The sequence below is a fragment of the Myotis daubentonii genome, chromosome 9 (genome assembly GCF_963259705.1).
Source record: "Myotis daubentonii chromosome 9, mMyoDau2.1, whole genome shotgun sequence".
Lineage (NCBI taxonomy): Eukaryota > Metazoa > Chordata > Mammalia > Chiroptera > Vespertilionidae > Myotis > Myotis daubentonii.
The window spans coordinates 54937419-54960678 of record NC_081848.1 but is presented as its reverse complement, the minus strand read 5'-3'; the positions used below and the strand labels follow the sequence as shown (position 1 = coordinate 54960678).

Sequence of the window (23260 nt, the reverse complement as noted above, 5' to 3'; positions counted from 1 at the left end):
AGCATTCCCATTGTGTGCTTTCATGTTGAAATAAGAGATGTCTGGCTTGGCTGTTGGAAGAGTGATGGATCTCAAGGCCAGGACTTTTTACCATGGGGCACAAGTAGACTGGCTGCCCTATCCAAGGGTCTCTGGTAATTTTCCTGGTCCTTCTGGGATGGAGTGTGTTCCCTTCCCTGCCTCCCCAGTCTAAATGCCGCAAAGCTTGTGGGGCCGCTGCTGTGTCCCTGGTACCAGATAGTGGGAATGTTCCTTATGCTGCCATTGCTCTTGGGGCTGTGCTGGCAGCCAGTGGGCTCAGGAGCCTTTCTGTCCAAGCTGGACGGCCTCAGGCAGATGGCAATATGGAAAGGTGTGAGACTATCACTGTATCATTTACTCATTCAGAGCGCCTGTTCTGTCACAGTCTCTGCACACGAGTTCTGGGCATATGATGCTTGGCAAGATGGGCCTCTCACCATGTCTACTTGGGCCAGTTGGTCCAGTGTGACCATGGAGTTGGTTAAGGTTCTGATCTAGACTGGGTACATGTGGCCAGGGTGGCTTCCAGGAGGTGGTAACATTTTAGATCTCAAGGGAGTAGAAGTTTAAGAGGGTGGAATGAGGAACTGGGCATACAAGGTGTTCCAGGCAGAGGGAACAGTCCGTGCAAAGGTCTGGAGGTAGTTTGAGTGCCAAGGGTATGCTTTGGGGAGATTGGCTGCCGGCTGTGCTGTCTGGATCGGGCTGAATGTACTTCTGTCGTTGCAGGGACCTGGAGAAGCTGGAGCGGCAGGCAGTCCCCCAGGTCAACCACGCGGAGTCCTGTCGTGAGTGTGGCCGCGTGGGACCCGGACATGCGAGGGATTGTCCTCATCGCCGCCATGAGGACTCCTATGGCTACGAGAGGCGGGAGCAAGAGGAAGAACGGTACCGTTCCCACCCATCCGAGGGCAGGAGGGACAGGAGCAAGACCAGGTCCCCGTACTCGCCAGCTGAGGAAGATGCCTTGTTCGTGGACTTACCCGGTGGCCTGAGAGGCCAGCAGGCACAGCCCCAGAGGGCAGAGAAGAATGGCATCGCATACGGCCCAGGAGAGCAGAATGGGACGGGCGGATACCCGCGGGCCTTTCCTCCCAGGACCAACCATGAAAAGCACAGCCAGAGGAAGAGCAGCCTGGCCCAGGTGGAGCACTGGGCAAAGTCCCAGAAGGGGGATGGCAGGAGGTCAGTAATAGATCTGAATCGCTGCTACCTATGAGCAAAATAACGCAATAACAGTGGCTGTCATTTACCCAGCATGCCCTGGGTAATGCTGGCCTTAAACTCTCTACCTCCATTATCCCAAAAAATCCCATGACAGCTCTGCAAGGAGGGGGAATAGTCCCAATTTATCGATGAGGAGAATGAGGCTGGGAGGAGGGAAGGAAAATGCCCAGGGCGCACAGGTAAGTGGCAAAGCCAAAGTTCAAATCCGGGCCTGCAGGCCTCCCGAGCCACACGAGGTAGCATGAGGAAGCTTCTTTGTTCCCCGGGGAGCGCGCTTTGAGGCAGTCAGCCTGTAGACAGCAACTCCTCTTCTCCTTTTACCTGCGCCTTCTCTGCATCCGGGAAGTATAGAAACTAGAGTCAGTGCAGGCCCGTTGTTAACTTCCAGCACATAGAGTGGTGCTTAGGCACTGCTGACTTAGGCTTCACCATGCCCATTCCTTCAAGAAGCAGTTTTCAATGATTTTAGAGCACGTGAATCCTTGCTATTTGCAAAGCACTGTCTGTATTTTATAATTTTAGATTAATTAGGGCACATTTATGAACATGAAGAATTCAGGGTCACCCAGCTTCCGTTGTCCCCAAAAGCCTGTGTGTTTTGCCTTCAAGACAGCAAATCCCCCCCTCACTGTCCTCAGGCTTGTGAAACAAACCACCGACTAGAGAGGTGAGAGCAAGGCCTGGGCGCATTCAGAAAGTGCCCCGTGCCAGAAGGGCCCGGGGAATACCAGAGCTCAGGCCGAGTCTGCCACCGGCCTGGTAAACATGAGCTAGCTGCCACACTTCATTCTCCCTGTTGGCGAGCCGGCTTTCCACCTGCAGGCTCTGCAGGCTCTGCAGGCAGCAGCGCTCCTGGGGGAATAGCCCAGGCCTGCTTTCCAGCCTGTGGGTGTGGAGCGCATGTGCGGGTTGTGTAACCTCTTTAGTCTGGTCCAGCTGGACAGTCGTGAGGGTAGATGGTGGAGAAGGCACAGTGGAACCCCCTAAGCAATTGGTGGACATTGTTGTGGGCCAGACCAGGAGGAGGAGGGCCTTTTGTGTCAGAGCTGAGATGCTTGCCCATCCCCACTGGGACTGACCAGGGGCCAGTTCTGTTTGTTCGCATTTGGTGTCTTATGGAAAACGGAAGCTCTGCTCAAGGACACGGGAGGGGCTGCCATGCTCGGTGCTGGACAAGGTGGTTGTAAGTGACTTTCCTGCTGAATGAGCTTGGAAAGCTGGGTCCTCAGATGAATGTGCAGGTCCTCATATCAATGTCAGGAATTTGGGTTTTATTGGAAAAAGCAACAGAGGGGACCACTGGAAGGGTTGTTGTTTTTTCATAAGCCTATTTTAATTTTTTAAATTTTCACAATTTAAATAAAAGTCAGCTAGTTAACATAAACACAGAGGAAAGGCACGTAATTTACAGCCATGTACACAATACAATAGCAACCCTCATATAAATGGTCAAAAGGTATCAATCAACCCCTGAGGTTGATTATTAGTTATGACTTTGAAAGGTCAAGATTTAATTGTTCACATATACAGGGGTACACATTCAAAATGTTCATTAACACAAAAACTGAGTGAAACTAGAATTTTCAGTTTCTAAAAGGAGTAGCATAAAAAGTAGTATATAGCTTAACGAGAAATATAAGGGCACGACAGAGAAGAGATCTGAGTAGGCAGAAAGTACATTACATCTTTTAATATAATTAAAATTCCTTCCAATTTAACTCATTCAGAACTATGCTCTTAGGAATGTTGAAGTCATGATCAATATTAGAGGAAAAAGCTTAACTATTGTATTGATCAGCCCCAAAAGGGCCCCTATAGATAGTACTAACAGTCTGGGCAGAAGAGCATGTAAACAACACAAGACAGGCATGACCAATACTGGGAGAGTAAAGGATAGATTGATTTCTAGCATCTAAATCCTTCAAGTTCAAATTAATATTTTTAGTGATTTAACACATATCTAAAAATACATGTTTATGCTCCAGTAAGAGAAAACACTCATTATTTTTAACCCAAACTCTGTTGGTCCTAATATACTAATGCTTTCCTACAATGGGCATTAGGTTTTAGGAGACAAAAGGCTGGATTAAATGATCTGATAATATTCTGTTCTTGGCTTCGAAGTTACAGTCAATTACTTGTGGCCTCACCCTTAAAGGCTGGTTCCACAGTTACATACATGACAAAAATTAAGACAAGGCTTTGGTGATGGTTTTTCCCCTGGATTTAAAAGCACTGTGGGCCCCACAATCACAGGGTTTGGTAATTCTCAGATTTGGACTTTGAAATTTAGGGGACTATTTTCTATGAGCCACAAGTACCAGAGTTCTTTCTGCTGCTCTATGAGAGTATGCTGTTTCAGTATCTACTGCTTTAACCTGAGTAAGCTCAGTTTAATTTTGAGAAGATTCTACAATAAAAGTACATACTCATCTGAAGAGTGCTGACTACCTCCAATTTAGAAATAAAATGTTATCTGATAGAAAATAGATGAAAACAAAACACCATTTAAAAAAAAAGTTCCATGCTTTAAGTCTGCATCTTCCTTTTGAAACATTTGCCTCAATTAAAAACAAGATTTACAAAGAAATATTTCAGAGGCAAATATTTTACAAATAATCTGTAGTGTGTGTCGTTCCCCCCCCCCCCCCCCCCCGCAATTATCTCGGTCAGACATAAAGTACACTACAGCAGACTGTGCTTTGGGGGGGAAAAAGAATGAAAACAAACGACATTGCTCCTTTCCAGTTGTTGCACAAGCAAACGGCCTAAGACTAAGATCTTTTCCTTCCAGTACATAGAGAAAACTCACTTTTAAAAGCTAAATATAATGCACTAAAGGTCAGCGTAAGTTTTACTTGCTAAATACAAACAGGAATATCCCTGGAAGGTTTTAAGAGGTAAATGATATAATATTACTAATCTACAGAGCGCCTGTGGAGGAAGGAGGCTGTTGTAGCGGCCGGGATTGGTGACAATGGAAACAGAAAGAAAGAGATTGGAGGTGCATTTTAGAGGCTTAAAAGCAAAATTTGTCAATGAATGGGAAGTGCAGGATGAGAGAAAGGGAAGAACAAGGAGGATCCCTAGAATTTTTACTTAAATAATTGGGTGGTTCTGATGTGGGGAGGGTTTAGAAACTAGTTTGGGGGGAAATCAGGGTTTCCATGTTGGACATAGAAGTTTGAGAAACCTATTAGCTATCCAAGGGCAGATGTCATGTAGGCAGTTAGATATGGATGGTGATGTTGAGGTTTGAGGGCTGGTTGGACATGCTAATTGGGGGCAATCAGCATGTAAATGGTACCCCAACACTTAGAAGTTAGCAGCAGGAGAGGGATCCTGGAGAGTAGACTGTGGTCAAAGGGAAACTCATGATAAGTTAGCCGTTTCCTCTTCCGTGCGATTCTTAGGAACTGAAGTCTGTGTGGAGCTGGCTTGGGGAGACAAAAGCAGGAGAAACCAGATGTCGGGGCAGATAGGAAGGGCAAGGGTTGACCCTGATGAGCCTGTATTTCCTGATGGGGAGTTTGGATTTAAGCTTGAGGCCTGTGAAGCCATTGGTGGACTTTGAGCAGCAGCCTGGCATGGCACTGTTACTGAGAATGGTTCACAAGGCATTGGCAGAGTAGCGGTATGGCAGAAGGATTTCTACAAGCTGAGTGACTGCTATGCAGTGATAGGTTATTAAATGTGAAATGTCTCCACATAACTGTTTCTGGCAGCCCACAAATCCGCATTATTCTGCTACGCACAGTGGTCTGTGTTTGGGGGTGGGATGCACATCGGGGAGCTGAAGGATGAGAAGTCAACACCAGCAGATAAGAGATAGCTGGGGAAGGCGTTAGACTGTCCCTAGGATGTGAGATGGGAGTTTGAGCCATTCTTATCTAAGGGGCAGGGTGACATCAGGTCTGCGGATGAAAACAGTCCGTTGACCTTGAAGGTCATTGAGCACACGGTGAGAAGAACTTCAGACTAGTGGTAGAAGCATTTCTCAGTGGGCTGAAAAGCAAAAGTGAGGAATAGAAGGCAGAGTATGAACTACCTACCCTTTTGGGAAGAAAGCTGTCAGTGTCTGAGTAAGCAAAGTGCTTGGTCTCTGATCATTCACTTCTGTCTTGAAAGGACTGAGTGATCCTTGCATTCCCAGAGTTGTGGGCTTTTTTTTTTTTTTCTTAAAGATATATTTGAAATCTCTTACTGTCAAGAAATAAGTTGATCTGGCTGCTTAATGCAGGGACCTCCTCCATTTGAAAATATAGACAATGGATATCTCTGCTGTGTGATTAAGACTTTGCTAACCTCATTAGGTTGAGCACGTTGGACATTGAAAGGAGGGTTGGTTGGGCTGTATTAGGATCTTGTGTTCGTGGCTCTAGACCACAAGAAGTTGTTTATAACTGTTCTTTCAGGACTTGGAGATATATATTATATTTCACATTAATACACTCCTTTATGATGATGGTTTGTGGGGAACAGGCTGATGTACCCTTAGAATCTTAACACATCCTAAGTGGTTGGTCTGAAATGCTAGCCTTCTGTTATCCCCTGGTGTTTAAATTAATGCACACTTGTAAAGTAAAAAGGCGGTGGTGGGGGTGGAAGTGGAATCAGGGACTCAAACATCAGTGAGGAACAGAATAGAAAGTGAAAGTCCTACAGAGTTAGTATGGAAGTGAGGGTGAGGACGGTCTGCTGAATAAGGAATTGGTGATAAAATTTGATTTTACATTCTGATGTGACCACTTTATAGTGGCTGTGTCAGAACATCCTGTTTGCTTTGGTGCCTTTTGGAACAGGGAGGCCCCATAGCCACAGAGCAGGGTGCGAGGGCAAGAGACCCTGAGCACTCTTTTGGGGTAAGTCTGGAGTTGGGGGCCAGCAGATGGGTCTGCTGTTGGAACGAAGCTGCTCCCAGGGTGATCTTTATGTCATCTTACAGCCCTGCCCACCTCCTGGTCCTTCCTCGGGAGCCAGGGCTCACCATGGGACTGGGATCTTTGGGGTTGCCTCCAGGGGGCCAGCGCTAGGAGTGGGAAGGTGGGGAGTGGCAGGCAGTGCATAGGCTGAAGGAACAGGCTAGAGGGCCAGCTGAGGGCTTTGGGGCACTGCCCAGTGGGTCTCTGACCATGGGACACATAGGCAGCACCGGTGGGCTGAGAGCCACACCGAGGGGTGTGGGGGCACAGGTAGGACATGCTCTGTATAGTTTGCATTTGCTTCAGGCAAAGTGAACAGTGGTTAGTAAAGTCATACGCTCCCCAGGGGAGCCCACCTGGTTTGTGCCATTGCCATCACCGCAGTTACAGGATTCAGGCACTGCCCCTTCCTCAGGGTCAGGGTCCCCTCTGACGCTGGGAAATCAGCAGCAAACCCTGCCACCTAGTGGCAAGGAGACAAGCTACACAGGCACTAGACAAGTCTGGGTGGAAGAGATCTCAACATGACCTCTTGTAACTGCAAAGATAACGATGAAAAGGGAGAAGAAAGCTACCATTTTTGAATGACAGCTATTTGTATTTAAAATCTGTTTTTATTGATTTTGCAGAGAGAGGGAAAGAGAGGGAGAGAGAGAGAGAAACATTGATGAGAGAGAAACATCAACATTGATCGGCTGTCTCCTTCACGCCCCCTACCAGGCATCAAGCCCTGACCAGCGACCTCTTAGTGCATGGGTCATTGCTCAACCACTGAGCCACACTGGCCTGGCGTATGACAACTGTTTCTAATCCTCACAACAATCCATTGAATGGTTCTTAGTGTTCCCACTTTATAGTAAGGAAAATGAGGCTATAAATGACACCCGAGGACATATAGTAAGGAAGAGATGAAATGAGGTGAGTTTTAAAACAATTTAGAATGATTTTAGAACAATTATTATGTTAGCCACCTGAGGTCTTGTTAAAACACAGGTGGCTAGGCCCCACCCCCAGAGTTTCTGACTTGGCAGGTTTGGGTGGGACCTGGTAACCTGCCCGTCTAACTGCCCGGTGGTGCTGATGCTGCCGCACGTCTTGCTTGGGGTAAACACGATATAGAAATTTATTGGATAAAGTTGATCGATAAAGTCAGGGTCAGGACTCCAACCCAGGCCTGTCTGATTCTAACACCTGTTCTCTTTTGACAACATGCCGCCTCTCAGGTTTGACTTTTAAGGCTGAATAAATCGCTATACTTTGCCCTTTGCTGAATTTTTGTTTTGCAACATAAGATGGCTGGTTGGTTGTGTGCTGGTGTATTCGTTAAAGGGCTGGTTATGCATGAAGACTTTCTCAGGACAACCCCACAGAATGTAAGACACGGGTTCTGCCCTGCAAGGAGGTGCAGCTCGGCTGAGAAAGAGATATCTTACAAGTATGACAAGGACGTCAGAAAAGTTAGCAACTGTATAGTCACTAAGTCAGAGCAGAGCAAGAACCCCGAGGACTGTGGCATTGCAGAGGCCTCTGTGGACGGACAGTGTCCTGGAGAATGAGTGAGTTAGGGTGCACAGGGCACTGGGAGCCCATGCAGGTGGGGGAGGGAAGAACAATATGAAAATGAGGAGAGCTGGGAAGGGAGCACCCGCTGGTGAAGTGCCTTCTATGCATCAGGCATGGAGCCTGCATTCTCTCATGGACCTTTCAGAGCAGTGGGCAAGCTGCCTAGGGTCACATCGCCAGTGGATGCCAGAGCTAGGACTCTAGAGCTAGGACTCAAGCCCACGTCAGACTGTCCTGCCTTTTCCACATGAGAAGTTGCCCAGGGGTGTAGGAGGCTGGGCGGGATTAGGGGGAAGCTCTCACTCTCAGGCTCCAGTAATGACAGGGCCACATCCGAGGGGGGCCTCCTGGCCTGTTGGGCCCGAGACGCCTGGCCCTGGCTTGCCCCAGCTCAGTCCTGGTCCCAGTAGGAGGAGCAGTGAGAAGACAGCAGGACTGCAAAGTGGGTTGAGGTCAGACGCTGCAGAGCTATGAGGACCAGGCGAAGGGATTTAGATTTCATAAGCAGTGGGGAGACATGGAAGTTTATGGAGCACGGCAGTGATTGGATCTGAACACTTGACTGCATACAGTGTGGAAACTAGTGAGGAAGGTCTCAAAGTTGTCTTGGGGGAGGGGAGGTCATTAATCAGTATCTGGACTAGGGTAGTAGAAAAAGAAGGGAACTGCTGTCAGCACGTCCATTAAGAACCTGCAGGACTTGGTGTGGCGATACCGGACACAGGTAGCATCTTGGGGAGCTGGAGAATTACGAGGTGCTTCCTGGAATGTGCACACCCATCGGAAGAGCTGACAGGGGTTAAGTGGGAGAGAGGAGAAGGCAGGGTTCCTCCCTTGACGTGATGGGCGTGGGGTGGCCAAGTCGGCCTGGTAGAGCGTTGACACTCCGAGGCTGACAGGGGAAAATGGCTTTGGAGTCCTTTGCCAAGAGACGGAAGTCCTGGGTGTCTGCTTTGATTGTCCTCTGGGGTCCTTACAGGCCTGGCCTTGCACGTTTACTTAGCTGTGTTTCCAGATGCCTTGCAGACCCTGGCGTCATCTTACCTGTCCTCCTCTCTCCTCAGCCTCCCCCCGGACCAGACCCTTCCTCGCCACGGTCCCAGCCAGTCCCTGTCCTTCCCAGAAAACTACCAGACTCTTCCCAGGAGCACCCGTCACCCATCGGGGGGCTCCTCGCCTCCACCCCGCAACCTGCCGAGTGACTACAAGTACGCGCAGGACCGAGCCAGCCACCTGAAGATGTCGAGCGAGGAACGCCGGGCACACCGCGATGGCACCGTGTGGCAGCTCTACGAGTGGCAGCAGCGCCAGCAGTTCCGGCACGGCAGCCCCACGGCGCCCATCTCCCCGGAGTTCCCCGAGCAGGGCCGGAGCAGGAGCATGCTGGAGGTGCCCCGCTCTATCTCCGTGCCTCCATCTCCCTCGGACATCCCCCCCCCGGGACCCCCGCGGGCCTTCCCACCCCGGCGGCCACACACACCAGCAGAGAGGGTCACGGTGAGGCCACCGGACCAGAGGAGGAGTGTGGACATCTCGTTGGGCAGTTCTCCCAGGAAGACATGGGGCCACACCACCAAGGTGAGGCTCTGGACTCCGGTCGGGCTGCTGGGGCCCAGCATTAGGGCACCAGGAGCCTCACGTGGTTTGAACACAAATTTGAGCAATTTGCGGTAATGATAGGTCACACTTACACAGTAATTTTAGGTGTCAGTGCAGGGCTAAAGGAATTACTTTAATTTTTACAACAGCCCAAAGAGGTAGGTGCTGTTACGCCCATTTCACTGATAAGAACTCTTGAGGCATTAAGAAATGAGTAACTTGCATGGGCCAGACAACTAGAAATCTGCTTCCTTGCAGCTTGGAAGGCAGGAAAAGCTGTCAGTGTTCAGTTTAATTATCTATAATAATAAAAGCGTAATATGCTAATTAGACCAGAAGCCAGGGCTGCAAGGGAAGCCCGGGTCCCGGGTGCCAGAGGGAAGCCGGTGCTGGCAGCCGGGGGGAAGGAAGGCCTACTCTTGCATGAATTTTGTGCATCGGGCCTCTAGTGTATAATAATCCAACTTACGTTTTCACTCGTCAGGGGGCTTTCACGGTTTGTCACTGTTGTAACCGGGTGGGAAAGGGGGGTATCTTCATTTTACAGATGAAGAGTGAGGCTCAGAGGGGTGATGTGCCTGAGGAAGGCTGCCCTGGCAGTGAGTGGCAGAGGATCTGGCCCCCTTGCCCGGCCCTCAGTGTGACTTCTTCTCTCCCCACCTGCAGAACTCCTCGCACGTGGACCGACGCTCCATGCCCTCCATGGGTTACATGACCCACACTGTCAGCGCTCCCAGTTTACACGGAAAATCGGTAAGTGGGGCTTCATCTCCCCCTCCAGGCAAATGATACAGTGCAGCCTGCCAAGGGCTAATCTCGTCTGATCCCCCCTCTCCTCCACCCCCCAAGTTAATCCAATGCGGTCTGCACGGCAGTTTTCAACCCCCAATTTAGAGATGAGAAAACTGAGGCTCAGAGAAGTCGAATGACTTGCTCAGGGTCACGCCGCCAGCTTTGGGTCCTTCCCAGACCCGACGAAGAGCTTGGGGAAGTGGAAGAGAACGTGGGCTCTTCTCTTTCGGACAGCGTTTTCCAGCCACCTGCTCTTCTCTCGTTAGCTCCTCTCCTGGTCTTTGCTTTGATTAGTTAACCATCTTCAAAGTGTGAGTCTGGGTGAGGGCCACTGCTGGCTGCTGTTTTCTGGAAAAAGCACTTCCTGCAGCCCCTTTCCCGCCAGTGCCTTTATTTGTCCTGATGACAGAATTAATGCAGCAATTACCTAATGGTGTCACATCCGTGCTGGCCCAGCACGGGGCGAAGAGTAATTATAGCGACGTGCTCCTGCGGTGGCTAATTTCCTCGTGATGTGTCTACACACCTGCAGCTGGAGGAGCTCTCGCTGCTTCTCACCCGGTTACGGCGGCACCAGGCCAAGCTGGCCAGTGTGCGAGATTTCGCCGTGGGCCAGTTACTGCAGACCCAGCTGGCCTTTCCCACCTGCCAGGTCAGCACCCCAGGTCTCTGGGGCCGGGGGCCACCCCGGAGGCAAGGGAGTGACGTGCTGGCCCATGTTCCCCCGTGCCACGCTCTGGTCTGTCCTTGCTGTCTGGCTCTCTCCCTCGTTCCCTGCCTGTTTGCTTCTGGATGTGACTGCTGGACACTGTGCCACGGTGGTGGGGCCCGCGCCCGGGCACCGGGGAGGAGGCTGCATGTGGTGTGAGGGCCCTGAACTGTGGCTTCCCTGGCTGTGAGTAGGGACTGGCAGGCTGGTGTGTGGCCATGTCCGAGGGGCTGTGCTGGCTGTCGTCCTTGTTACCACCGTGGGTCCTCCTGGGGTGCCTAAAGGTGTGTGCCAGCCTGGAGGGAGAAGGCAGAGTGCCCAGCCAATAGACCAAGCAGCCTCACATCCCTTACCCTGGTGAGCCTCACAGTGACCTGGGAGAGGGTGGGTAGGGCAGGCATTATTAGCGCACAGCAGGCAGTGGGTCAAGAAGAGACGTGACTTGCCCGGGATCCCTCGGTTACATCCAAACCCCAGGTCCTGCCTGCATAGTGTCCAGGCAGTTGCCCTCCCAGCATCTGGAGCAGCTTAAAGAAGATGCTGGTGCAGACAGGACTGGTCCCTCTGAGTTGCACAGATATCGGCAGAAGACAGATGCACAGGGCGATGGGATGGTCGCCTTCCTTGTCCTGTTTTAGTGGGACCTGAGGGACTCAGGAAATGTACTTGGGAGAATGAAAGTAAGGGAACACTTACAAAAACCCTAAGTTGTGAATTTGGGTGTTTTTTAAATAACATTTATATAATATTAATTTATTAATAATGTATTAATGATTTAATAACATTGCTCTGTCCCTCTTACTGCCATGGAAAGTGTATAGGGACCAATAATAAAAAAGAAGAAAGTGTGTAGGGACTGGGCTGATTAAGGAACTAGGGAAGGGTAAGGGGACAGGTTAGGGGCAGAAGTAAGATCTTGCTAATTAGTGTCCCTGGCAATGGTCCTTCAGGCCTTCTCATGCTTAAAAGCATGGCCCGCATGTGTCGTGTTGTTTATTTGTGTGTTTGTTTTGCATCAGAGCTGTCAACGGACCATCTTCCCAGCCATGCTCGCCTCGGCTTGCTGGAGGCCTTAGTCTGCTGAGAGTGTGCCTGGGCTGCTTTGGAAACCTCTCTGCCTCACAGTCAGCACCCATGACCTATTGCACGGGAAGCACAAGTTCTAGGAGAGCAGTCTCTTCCTTATTCCTTATTCTCACTTTTCCTAGTAATTATTCTGAATAACTCAGCGCTGTCGGAGACGATACGAGCTGATAGGTCTGACATTGGCCCTTCCTCAGGTAGCTCCCGATGTGGTCACTCTGGCTCCACGCTGAGCAAGGAAGCCAGAACTTCCAGCTTCCAGGAAACGTCCAGTGGCTACTGGTGTTTATTATTCTGAAACCCAAGGTCATAAGGGGACATCCCTGGGCCATCTCCCGGCCTCTTCCAGGCATTTACCCATACCGATCATGGGTCATTTTGCTTCATGCATATGAATAACTCAGTGCAAAGGTTTGATGACAAAATTTGGAGTACCGGCCGTCAATGGGCCCTGAGCTCAGGTGTAGATGTCGTCTTCCAGGGAGACCTCTGTAGTTGTCTCAGGAGATCGCCTCCGCCTCATGGCATTGCTGTCCTTGCCTTCTGGTGGGATGTGTGCTGTCCGCCTCCTTGCCATCAAACTGCCCCCTCAGCTGATGAGGGGACAAGCTGGCTTTCCCCACAGCGACCTGCAAGATCCATCATGCTGAGAGCGGGCTCCAAGCTGCACCAGGACATTTGTGCTTCCTCTGTGGCCCGGGAAGCGTTGGTCTGCTGTGGTCGCTGTCCCCGATGCTGTGCAATGTAAACCATTCATGAAGCGCAAGCACACAGATAAACACGGAAACCCTTGCTGCTCATAACTGGGTTCTCTGTGCTTCCTTTGAAGGCTGATGATACCTACCTCCAGCTGAAGAAAGACCTGGAATACCTGGACCTAAAGGTGAGCCGCGTCAGGGGTTCGCGTCCCTTGGACACTCACCTTACTGAGCGTGTCCGCTCCATCGTAGCCAGGCCCACGCCAAAGACCGTGCAGGTCTGATCAAATCTGGATCCCAAATGGAGACGGCTGCTGTCCAGTCAGAGGAGTTTTATTTCTTACAGCCTCAGATTCTGCGCTTAGTCTCTTGTGAATTCTGCTGTGAGTCTCTGTCCTACCGAATGAGGCCACAAGATTCGGATCTCTTCCTGTCGTTGGTCAGAACCAAAGGTCCCTCCAAATAGTAATCGTTGCCTCTTCAGAGCCTGCAGTGGGGTGGGGCCGAGTTTGGTTCAGAGAAGCCCCTGGTGTGTGCTTTTGGTCCCAAGTAGGTCGGTGGATTGTTCGCTGCTGGGGAGACGGTTCCACGTGGAATTACGTGGCTCTGAGGGGCGCCGTCTCTCCCACCCCCCATTTAGGAGATGATCACTGGTGATAAAGCTCCGGGCTCCAATCAGCCTCCGTGGCACAGAGAGCCCGAGGAAGCCGGGGAACCGAGAGGCACTGCCTGACAGCTGCCATTGTGGCATTCACCGGGCTCTCTGGAAGCTCCCCCTGTGAAGAGCACTTCTTATGCCTGAGCCATGAGACAGACTGAAGGAGTGTGACTTTTAGTTAACTGCGGGCATGAGAGGCGGGCAAGGGCTGTGGGAGTCACCCAGGTGACTGGGTGACTGGGGTACCTGGCTTCAGAGATTTTTAACGGGGCTTGTAGAAGCGGGGTACGAGCATCAGGCCCTATGGCAGCCTGTTTAGAAAACAACTAATTAACTGCTGTATCTGGTGAGCACTTGCTGTGTACTCGGCCCTGGAGAAGCCTAGGGGAGGTGCAAGAGTAAAATCGGGGCTCTCTGGGTTGGGGAAAGAAAACATCCCCAAATAACAGACTTATTTACAAAGATGTGGCCCGGTGCTCAGAGCGAAGATAATGAGGATCTCTGTGGGCTGCCACTTCCAGAGGAGGTGGCGTGTGGGTGGAGCCTGGAAGAGCCAGAATATTTGCGTTGGCTGAGATAAAAGGGAAGGGGATGGAGGGAGCCAAGGGAGCCAGGTGAGGGTGGTGTGGCCTTGGCCTCAGGAATTGGAGGTAGCTTGTTCACGCTCCAGATCAGGGGTCCTCAAACTTTTTAAACGCGGCCAGTTCACTGTCCCTCAGACCGTTGGAGGGCCTGACTATAGTTTAAAAAAAAAACTATGAAAAAATTCCTATGCTCACTGCATATTTTTTACTTCAAAATCTTATTTTGAAGTAAAAAAAACAAAACGGCAACAAATACAATATTTGTATTTGCATGTGGCCCGCGGGCCGTAGTTTGAGGACCCCTGCTCCGGATTCTGTCTCAGGCTCTGGAAGGAAGGTGCAGTGAATGGAAGTCTGACTTGGTTTTTGGACACGAGCAAAACAGGGTTCCCTCAAAACCAGGGCATTTCTAGCTCCCGTGGCATGAACGAGTACTGTAAGTGTGGCAGTAATGCCTCAGGGTACCGAGTGCTCAGACGTGGGCGTGGGCTAACTGTGCAGCCGTGCTTCCGTGCCCTGATGGGACAGGGCAGGGTCCTTCCACCATGCCCACAATCCCCACCTGACTGGGGAGGTCCACAGCCCCTAGCCTCCGTCGGCCACGTGTGCCCCCACACCCCTGGTCCCTGGCCTGCCCGACCGCCAGCCACCATGTCGCTGTTTCTCCTCACCCCTGCTCTGGGGCCGTGCCGTCGGCACAGAAGGATTCGTGGAGCACAGAAGGATCCACGTCCTCGGCCTGTGGCAGAGGCTCAGCCCCGCAGCAGCACAGGTGTGTGTGAGACGCCCTTCGCCATGCTCGGTGCACAGGGCGAGAGGAACTCCGTGAAGTGCCTGGGCCAGAAGCCTGGGAGTAGCTGTCTCCTGACTCCTGTTTGTGTGGGAGAGCCAGAACACACAGTTGTCCTGGAGTAAAGATCCAGCTCAGACTATAGGATTGGCGTTAAAGGGAGTCTAGAGAGAGGGAAACCGAGGCACAGGTTAGCAGAGCAAGGCCAGGGGTCCCTGTGTGTCCTGACTCCCAAGAGAAGCTAAAACACATTCAGGGTATCACGCGTGCCGGCCGCTGTGCTTTGCTCCGATAGAGTGTGTGAGCCCCTGAGCAGTCCTGGGAGGGAGGTGGCGGGTTGTGTTGTACAGACTGAAGCTCTGAGAGAGAAATCACATGAGCAGTGACTGGGGAGTCAGTATTTATGTGTTGCTCTGACTCTGGAGCTCATGCTCTTAATCACCTTTCCTCCCAGACTTTGCTAAAACTCTCCTCCTACCACTGTGCACCAGGAGGAGTTAAGTTCTTTATGGAACCGAACTGGGGGTCGTTATGCCAGGAAATGTGTTTGATGTGATGGAGGCAAGGTGTGTCCTTGGGGTGTTTCACTGGCTGGGAGCTGGGGGTGCCCCAAGCATTAGCAGTTGGAAGTTGTTGCTGTCTGTCATGAACAACAGCTGTGTTGATGCCAGGCCTTCCCTGGTCTTGTGGATGTTGCTCCAGTTGCTGGCTCCTCTCAGAGAACTAGTCCCCCAGATCAATGGACCAGAAGCCCATGTGGGAAGAGATGCTGGGGTTTGTGCTGCGTGTGAGTCATCAGTCTGGCGTGGCTGCCAGAAAGGCAGGCACCACCTTGGCCTGCCTCCAAGGGACGGGGTGCCCATATCGGGGAGGCAACGGGCCTGCTCTGCTGTGACCCCGCTGGGGTACAGGGTTCCCAGATGGCTGTCTCCCTTGGGGATCCAGACGAGGGAAGGGCTGGAATCAAAGGAGAGGTGCTGAGGACCTACAAACCATGGCTGAGGAGTGTAGAGGTGGGCTGCTTTCGCCTGCAAGAGTCTGAAACCCACATCAGCCTGCTAAGCCAGAAAGGGAATATACGTTACAGGGTTACACTCCACGGGCTTAGACCATGCTGTCCCTGGTCTACCTTCCTTGGTGTGCAGGCTGCCTCCACATGGCCAGGGAAGGTGGCCCCTGCAAATCCAGGTTCATTTCCTCCCGGCCTCACCTCCCCTCAGAGTGAAGGAGAGGTCCCTCAGGGAGGGCATGCTGGGCAGAAGCAAGAACCACAGCGGCGAGCACAGCTCCAGTGCAGAATGTCAGAGGTTAGGTCAATTCAGGGGAGACATAGACAGTCTGTAAAGCTCTGAACTATTTCCAGGTGCCCTCTGTGGCCCTAAGGGAGAGTTAGGACAAGTGGAGAGTAGCTAGAAGTAGACGGGTTTCCGTTTAGTAGGAAAGAGATTTTTCTAAAAGGGCCACCCCAGGTCACGGTGGACTCTCCACCACGGTGCAGCTGAGGCCAGAGGAGCACTGGGTGGGATGAGCAGCTGGATCAGGAGCACCCTGAGGCCACTGGCTCCTGCCAGCAGTTCTCAACCTGTGGGTCACGACCCCTGAAAATACATCCTGCATATCAGATATTTACATTACGATTCATAACAGTAGCAAAATTACAGTTATGAATTTGCAACGGAAATAATTTTATGGTTGGGGTCACCACAACATGAGGAACTGTATTAAAGGGTCACGGCATTAGGAAGGTTGAGAACCACTGTCAGCTAGACACAATGAGCGGACGCTGAGTCGGGCGGGGGCCCCTGAGACGCAGGCCTCTGTGGACACAATTGAATGGGCCTGGGCATGGAGATCATGACAGGCACAGTCCCCACGGTCACCAGCTCCTTGTGAGATGTCCCTCCCGGGTCCTTTCGGGGGAGGAAGGAGGTTGGCCTAGAGTTCCCCTCGTCTCTGCCCTTTGGCCACAGACTTAAGGATCAGAGCCCATCATCCCCTCCATCAGCGATGCTCAGCTTCCGGAATCAGGGTGTGGTGATGTGGGGTTTTTTCTTCCTGAAATGAGCATTCCTGCTGCGGTGCCAAGCGATCCCACAAAGGTGCACGCCACTGTCTTAGAAGACACTTTGTTTAATGTTCTTTTGGGAAACATTTACTTCTCTGGCGTTTTAGCTGGCGGTGCCACGGTGGAAAGGGATCCACATAGATTAGGCGTCTCTCTCTGCCTGGCAGTGTTTGGGCACCTGGTGTTCTTATCTCACTTAATCCTCTCAGCATCCTTGAGCAACGCAATAGGAATTATTATCCCCACCTTATCAACCAGGAATCCACGTATCAGAGGGGTGACTTCTGCAGTCACACGGCTGGGATTCAACCCGCTGACTCACTGCACACCTGCCACCTTCCTTCCGTGTACCATGCAGTTCACCTGCCCTAAAGTTGCATTCGCTGAATTGTACTTCTGGCATCGAAGTTCTGCACTTTAAGACCCTACACCCCGGCTGGGTCTGCAGGGGGGCGTGGGGGTTCCCTGTTGTTGACAGCTTGAACTGTTTTTCGCAGCCATGAAGCACAGCTGGGACGGGAGGCAGAGGGGAGGGTGTCTGCCAGCTGCTCAGCTGATGCCTTTGTGGGTAGAGTAGGTAGCAGTCAGCTCCAGAAAGGTGCTTGTCCCTGGTGAGGGGCATGTCACCAGTGGCTCCAGGTGCCTGGCTCCCAGGCCCTTTCTGACGGTTTGAGCCTGTGATCAGGGCTTCCCTGTTCAGGTCTGTTCCACAGTCAGCGTCCAGAGCGAAGTTCCTCATGGTGTGATCTGGGCACCACCTGCTGCAGGACCCCCTGGGAGCTCGATAAATCATTGCAAGTCTGGGATTCTGCTGAATTAGAATCTCTGGAGATGGTGCCCAGAATTCTTTTTTAAAAATCAAGCTTTGCAGCAGTTCTTGTGCATATGAAGTTTGAGGTCTGTTGTTCTGGAGAAGAGCTTATAAACTCTGGCCATGAGCCAGAACAACCCGGGGAGCTCTTTAATTGAGCATCACTGCTTGGGTCCCATCCCTTAGCGCAGTGGTTCTCAACCTTCCTAATGCAGCGACCCTTTAATACAGTTCCTCATGTTGTGGTGACCCCCAACTTCATTGTTACAAATGGAACATAATTAAAGCATAGTGATTCATCACAAAAACAATATGTAATTATATTTGTGTTTTCCGATGGTGTTAGGCGACCCCTGTGAAAGGGTTGTTCGACCCCCAAAGGGGTCGCGACCCACAGGTTGAGAATCGCTGCCTTAGCGGCTCTGATTGAATTGATTGCACTCAGGTATTGCTCTTAAAAACCAACAAAATCTCCCTCAGTGTTTCTGATGTGTAGCCACGGTTGAGGGATATTGTTTCAAAGCACTGGTTCTGGAAGTGTGATGCCAGGCCAGCGGCATCAGCAATGCCAGGGAATTTGCCGGAAATGCAAAATCCTGAGGCCCGAGGCCTACCCCAGACCAGCTCCAGCTCGGTGAGGACTGCTGGGGGTGGGGCCCAGCAGAGCTGTATACAGGGACAGGAAAAGTATGCTTACAGTTGTTTGTATGGAGAAAGATGCAGGTTGTAGCTTTAGTCACACAAAAGAATGTTACTCACAACTGTAAACCTACTTTTGCCCACCCCTGCATTAACAAGCCCGCCGGGTAGTTCTGAAGCACCATAATGTTTAAGAGCCACCGTTGTGGAGTCTTCGTTCCCAATCCTGGCTGCACATTAGAATCCCCCAGGAGGGCTTTTGAGCGTCCCAATGCCCGGGCCCCGCCCCAAACCAGCTACATTCGAGTCTCTCAGACTGGGACTCGGGCATCAGTATCTGTTCAGGTTTCTGAGTCATTGCAAGTGCTCCAGCCAGGGTTGAGACCCACTGTCTGAGCCGGTGAGGACAGTCTTCCCTCAAAGCAGCTGCCAGCACTGGGATCCTGGGTGAGACATGGTGCCTTAGCTGCAGGTGCAGCACACTGTGGAGGTGAGGGTCTGCAGGACTAAGGATGGCACCGCTCTAAATGACAGTGTGTGATGAGGGAGGACGAAGGAGACGGCAAAGTTGCTTCTCGAAGAACCCAGGATCAAGTGGGCACGGAGCTCGGCTCTCACGTAAACAAGCCTGCACAGAGGTCCTTCAGGCAGAGCTTACCATCTCCTGTTTTATAGACGAGGGAACTGAACTCCAGAAAGGCCCGCCAGCTGGGAAGCCAGCACGAGGACTGAGTCCCAGTCACTGGACCGCATATAACACATCCTCCTTCAGGGTCCCCTTGCCCATTCCCCAAATTCTGGCTCCTTCAAGTGTTGTTTGATGTCTCACCTGTGACGTTTTGTTGTGTTTGCCTTTCTGTTTGGAACAGATAAAAAATAACGAACCTTTGATCAACGTGCTTTACAGAGTGCTGAAGAAGTCAGCACAGGGCTGGCGGCCCAGGAGACGCGTAAGATGATCTGACCTGTGTCTCCAGGCGGGGCCATCCCATGCTTCTGGCTCAGTGCCATTCCATCACGTGCTTAACCAGGAGCTCTCCTGGCCACCCCAGGCTTCCTGCCAGTCGTTTCTGTTTATTTGCTTTCTCTTAAGCTCCTGTCAGCGTGTTGGCTGGTGCACCAGGCTGAGCCTCTCATCCGTACTGTCCTGTGATTCCATCTTTTGTGCTGCCACAGGGTGGCGGGGTGGGGACGGGGGCTCACCCAGCTTTGCTTTCAGCTTGTGTCATGTCCCATTCTCCCTCATCTGCCTCCACAGCGAGGCCTGGCCTAGACAGAGACCAGCATGGCCTGGGTAGTCGAGCGTGAGCCTGGGGAGGGAGCGGTTGTTCCTGGTCATCTTGGAGGAGCTGGGTGTCCTCGGAGTCCACCGTGGACCTGCATTAAATTAAGGTGGCTCTTCTTCGGGGCAGGGTGTGATGTCTGGAGCTGGACTAGAACAAAATAGGACCTCCCACCCCTCGCTTTGACCGATGCAGAAGTAGCGCCTGGAACACGGCCAGCTTTTGTCGCTTTCAAGGGAGGATGCGGGTTGTGAGGCAGGTGCTACCCCTGGTCATCCTGAGCCCTGAGAAGGGGTCCCTGGGAGGTGGTGGAGGGGAGTAGGAGGGCTGGGTCACCTTCAGTGCCTTTCTGATGCAGACACCATTTGAACCGACACTTGATGTCGTCAGTGGATTTAAACATTGCTAACACAAAGCACAGTCTTAAAAGGGGAAGTAGATGTCATACACTTCTTGCGGATATTTCATAGTCGTCTCGGCTCTCCGGGACAGCTAAATTCAGAAGCTTCAAGGGCCTCTGAGCTGTGTGAACTCGATCACAAAGCCCAGCTCTAACACCTGTGGCCGGGCCCTGAGCACAGCCAGCTCACCTGGTTTTGTTGCGATCACAGACTCACTAAGCAAACATTTCCCAAATATCCTCAGTGTGATGGGCCCCGGCTGGGCTTTGAGGATGCAGAGAAAGTAGGTCACAGTCTGACAGTCACCCCTAATTGGGTTAGTTCCTAGTGAGGGGAGACAGAACGTTTCATCTGATGTACTAAGGCCCTTGTTGTGGGAGACACAGGTGTGGGACCATCTCCCTGGAAGGGCACCAAACCCAGCTACAGGGAGGGAGACGGGAAAACAGCAAGAATGTCACCTGCATTGGATTTCTAATCCTAAGAGACTCAGTCCGAGTTTGAATTCCTAACTCACAGCACCTTAAGAGCAGCTCATTGAAAGGGCACAAGGGAAAGTTACTTCTTTGAAAAGAAGGAGTGCTAATACCCCAAGAGAGAAAAAGAAACATTACATGTCCATCTAAAATGGACATGAAATCACAGAAATTTGGGAGCACTTAATCAAGGGCCAATAGCTTCTAAGAAATTCTATATTACTGATTTTTTATAATGATTGACTCGTCCCCCCATAAACGGTTGAATATATATATATATTCATCATTCTGTGATGGCAGTGAAGGGCATACTTTTCGTAAGCACTCCACCAAAAAAAAATTGAAAAGGTTCGGCTTTCTCAAAATGCCCTTTTTGTGTAGAATCCCTCACTTAATTCCTGGTGGTGCTGGATAAACGAGGCATCGCTCAATTAGATTCTCTGCCTCACTATTTCAGTATCGAAAAGATCTCATCTGTAAAAAGCTTCAGTGATAAACGGGGAAGAGTTTTGCCGGGAGGAAAAGTCCCCAAAGCATATCTCGTTTTGAACATGATTTCTTCCTGGGAAATGAGCCGAGCGTCAGCCCCGTGGAGGCTAGGCAAGCTCTGCCCTCTGCTTTGATGAAGGACTGTGCACAGAGTGAAGACTCCACTGCGTTCACCTGCTGGGTTCCCCTGAGTTTAAAGGCCCAAGTCCTACCTGGGAAGTTCAGCTGTTTGTGGCTCACCAGGATTAATTCCACCGCCTCCCTCTCCCCTTCTGCCTGTTTGTTTGTGGATTGTTGCTGGAGTCGGTGTGTTCCGTGACTGTGTGTATACGTGTATGTACACATCATCTGTCAGTTTGAAGAGCAGAATTTGGCTGAAGTCCCATTTTTTTCCAGGAACTCAACAGCACTGACTTACCAGTATTTCCCTTTGACCTACTTGCGATGCAAGGAGCCTTTGTCAAGTCCCCTTCAGTGCCAGGCCTTGTGTTCGGGGCTGACTTTACTGAGATAAATAAGACAGTGGTCCCTGCCCTCTACTGTGTGGCCAAAGGGAGCCTGGGAATGGGTGGGGGCGGGTCTGCAGTCCTCAGGCCAAGGCATGGATGGAGAAGGCATTCTCCTTTGACCTTGACCTTTGCTGATAATGATTGTCAAGGAGAGGGAGTATAGGACAGTTGGACACATGGGGGGGGGGGGCTTGAGTTCTGAAGGAAATGCTTGCCAATATATTTCTATTTCTGATTCACATTCACAAACTTCGTGGACCTTCCAGATGGAGTAGGGAGAAAGCAAGGGCCAGCAGCTGTCTGTCCATCCACACTGGGACACACCACCACCTATCTAGGCCATGGTTAGCTACGCCCTGTTTCCCTGGTCAGATCTGCAAAATGGAGTTCCCTAAGTGGGGGTGGGGGGGGGCACATTCAACTGGGCGGTTCCTGCCCATGGCTTGGCCATAGGGAGAGGGCATCTGTGTAAGCCCCCTCGCTTCCCCCTGCACAGCTTTCGGCAAGAAATGATATTTAGGGAAATGAAAACATAGGCTAAAGAGTTAGGTTTAGCTTCATAGGGGTCAGGGAGGGATGGGAAACTTGTTGCCCACGTTGGGTCAGGCGGGGATGGGAAATGTGAAATTCCACCTGCCCATAAGTTTGGGTGATTTTTGTTTATTGCTTTGTGGCTTCCTGTCTTGAGAGGACGGGGTAATATACAAGTACGGCCCAACATCAGTTATTTCAGGATCACTTGAAAACCCCAACCAGGAATTACCCAGGTTCCTTCTTTTTTTTTTCTTTTTTTTTATATTATTTCACCATAGTTTATTGTGTGCATACACCACAATGTATTTACCCATTTCATTGTTGAGGTACATTTGAATTATCTTGGTTGTTGGAACATTATAAATAAAGATGCCAATAACATTCCATTACATGTTTTTGGTGGGCACAGTATGTGTTTTTGGTGAGGTATACACAGATAAAGAGTGGCTTGATCATGTGCTGGGGTCCAACCCCAGCAGGTCCAGGGGTTCCCAAAGGTGTGGACGGAGTCGGCGAAGAAGGAAGGACACGGAGACAGTGTTCAGTTGATCAGCAGCCTAGCCAGGATCTCCAGCCAGGATCTCCAGCCAAGTTCTGGTCTGGATCTCCAGAGAGGTTCTGTCCAGGTTCTCCAGCCAGGTTCAGTCACCAGGTTCTAGTCAGGTTCTCTTGCCAATTTCTGTAGTCAGGTTCAGTCCAGGATCCCTTGCCATGTTCTCTCTCTAGGTTCTGTCTCTAGGTTCTGAGGCCAGTTTCTGTCCAGGACCTTTTGCCATGTTCTCTCCAGCGAAGTTCTTCTGTCTCTAGAGAACGTTCTGTGTAGGTTCTGTGCCTAGGCTCTGTCTCTCTTGGTTCTGTCTTCTCCCAGGTTCCTTCTTCCCTTGGCCAGGTCCTCTTCCCAGATAGTTAGAGTGGGGAAGGCTGACCTTACTCACGGGAGGTGGGCTGCTCAGACACTTCCTGAAGCTAAGGCTTGGCATTGTCCCGGGGATTCGCTCATTCCTCCTGGTCCACCCACCCCACTGCCCTGGACTTCAGGCACTTGTGTTTGACTCCAGATTCAGTAGGAAAACTCTCTTGTCAGTGACAAATCTTCCAAGATTCATACTGATTTTGAGCAAATAGAAACTGCTGTAGTTGACGATGCTATAATTTGAATATCTGCGTTCCCTTTAGTTTGAGAAATTTACAAGTGCTACTAGAATCTTGAAAAGGTTTCAGTTTTTTCCTAAAATGAAATAGGCATGAAAATGAAGTAGATAGTGCCTCAGTTTTGCCCCTCCTGTGCTGTGACCCTGCCTGCCGCTGCCAAGACTTCCACACCCATCCATCGCGGGGCTCACTTTCCTTCTGGAGTTTGGATCCCAAACCCTGTGGTTAAATCTCCTTCACCTTGTTCACCTCGCA

General features: G+C 51.1%; 1 protein-coding gene and 1 long non-coding RNA gene across 8 annotated transcripts in view; both read left to right on the top strand.

The window, feature by feature from the left end:
• PLEKHA7 (pleckstrin homology domain containing A7) overlaps window positions 1-23260 on the top strand; it is a 211705-nt gene that overhangs the window by 162574 nt on the left and 25871 nt on the right. For 5 of the 7 annotated variants that reach the window (XR_009454443.1, XM_059708992.1, XM_059708994.1 and 2 more), the window contains 4 exons: window positions 751-1206; window positions 8798-9311; window positions 9999-10085; window positions 12746-12799. Coding sequence is in view for 6 of the 7 variants with exons in the window: in XM_059708992.1 (XP_059564975.1) it covers window positions 751-1206; window positions 8798-9311; window positions 9999-10085; window positions 12746-12799 (1111 nt within the window). In the remaining variant the exon portion in view is untranslated. The remainder of the gene's footprint in view (window positions 1-750; window positions 1207-8797; window positions 9312-9998; window positions 10086-12745; window positions 12800-23260) is intronic. The other 2 variants (XM_059708997.1, XM_059708993.1) reach the window with 2 other exon arrangements.
• On the top strand, window positions 13518-23254 carry LOC132241012 (uncharacterized). The gene is made up of 3 exons (XR_009454444.1): window positions 13518-13949; window positions 14180-22086; window positions 22722-23254. It is a non-coding gene; the product is annotated as an uncharacterized LOC132241012 (long non-coding RNA).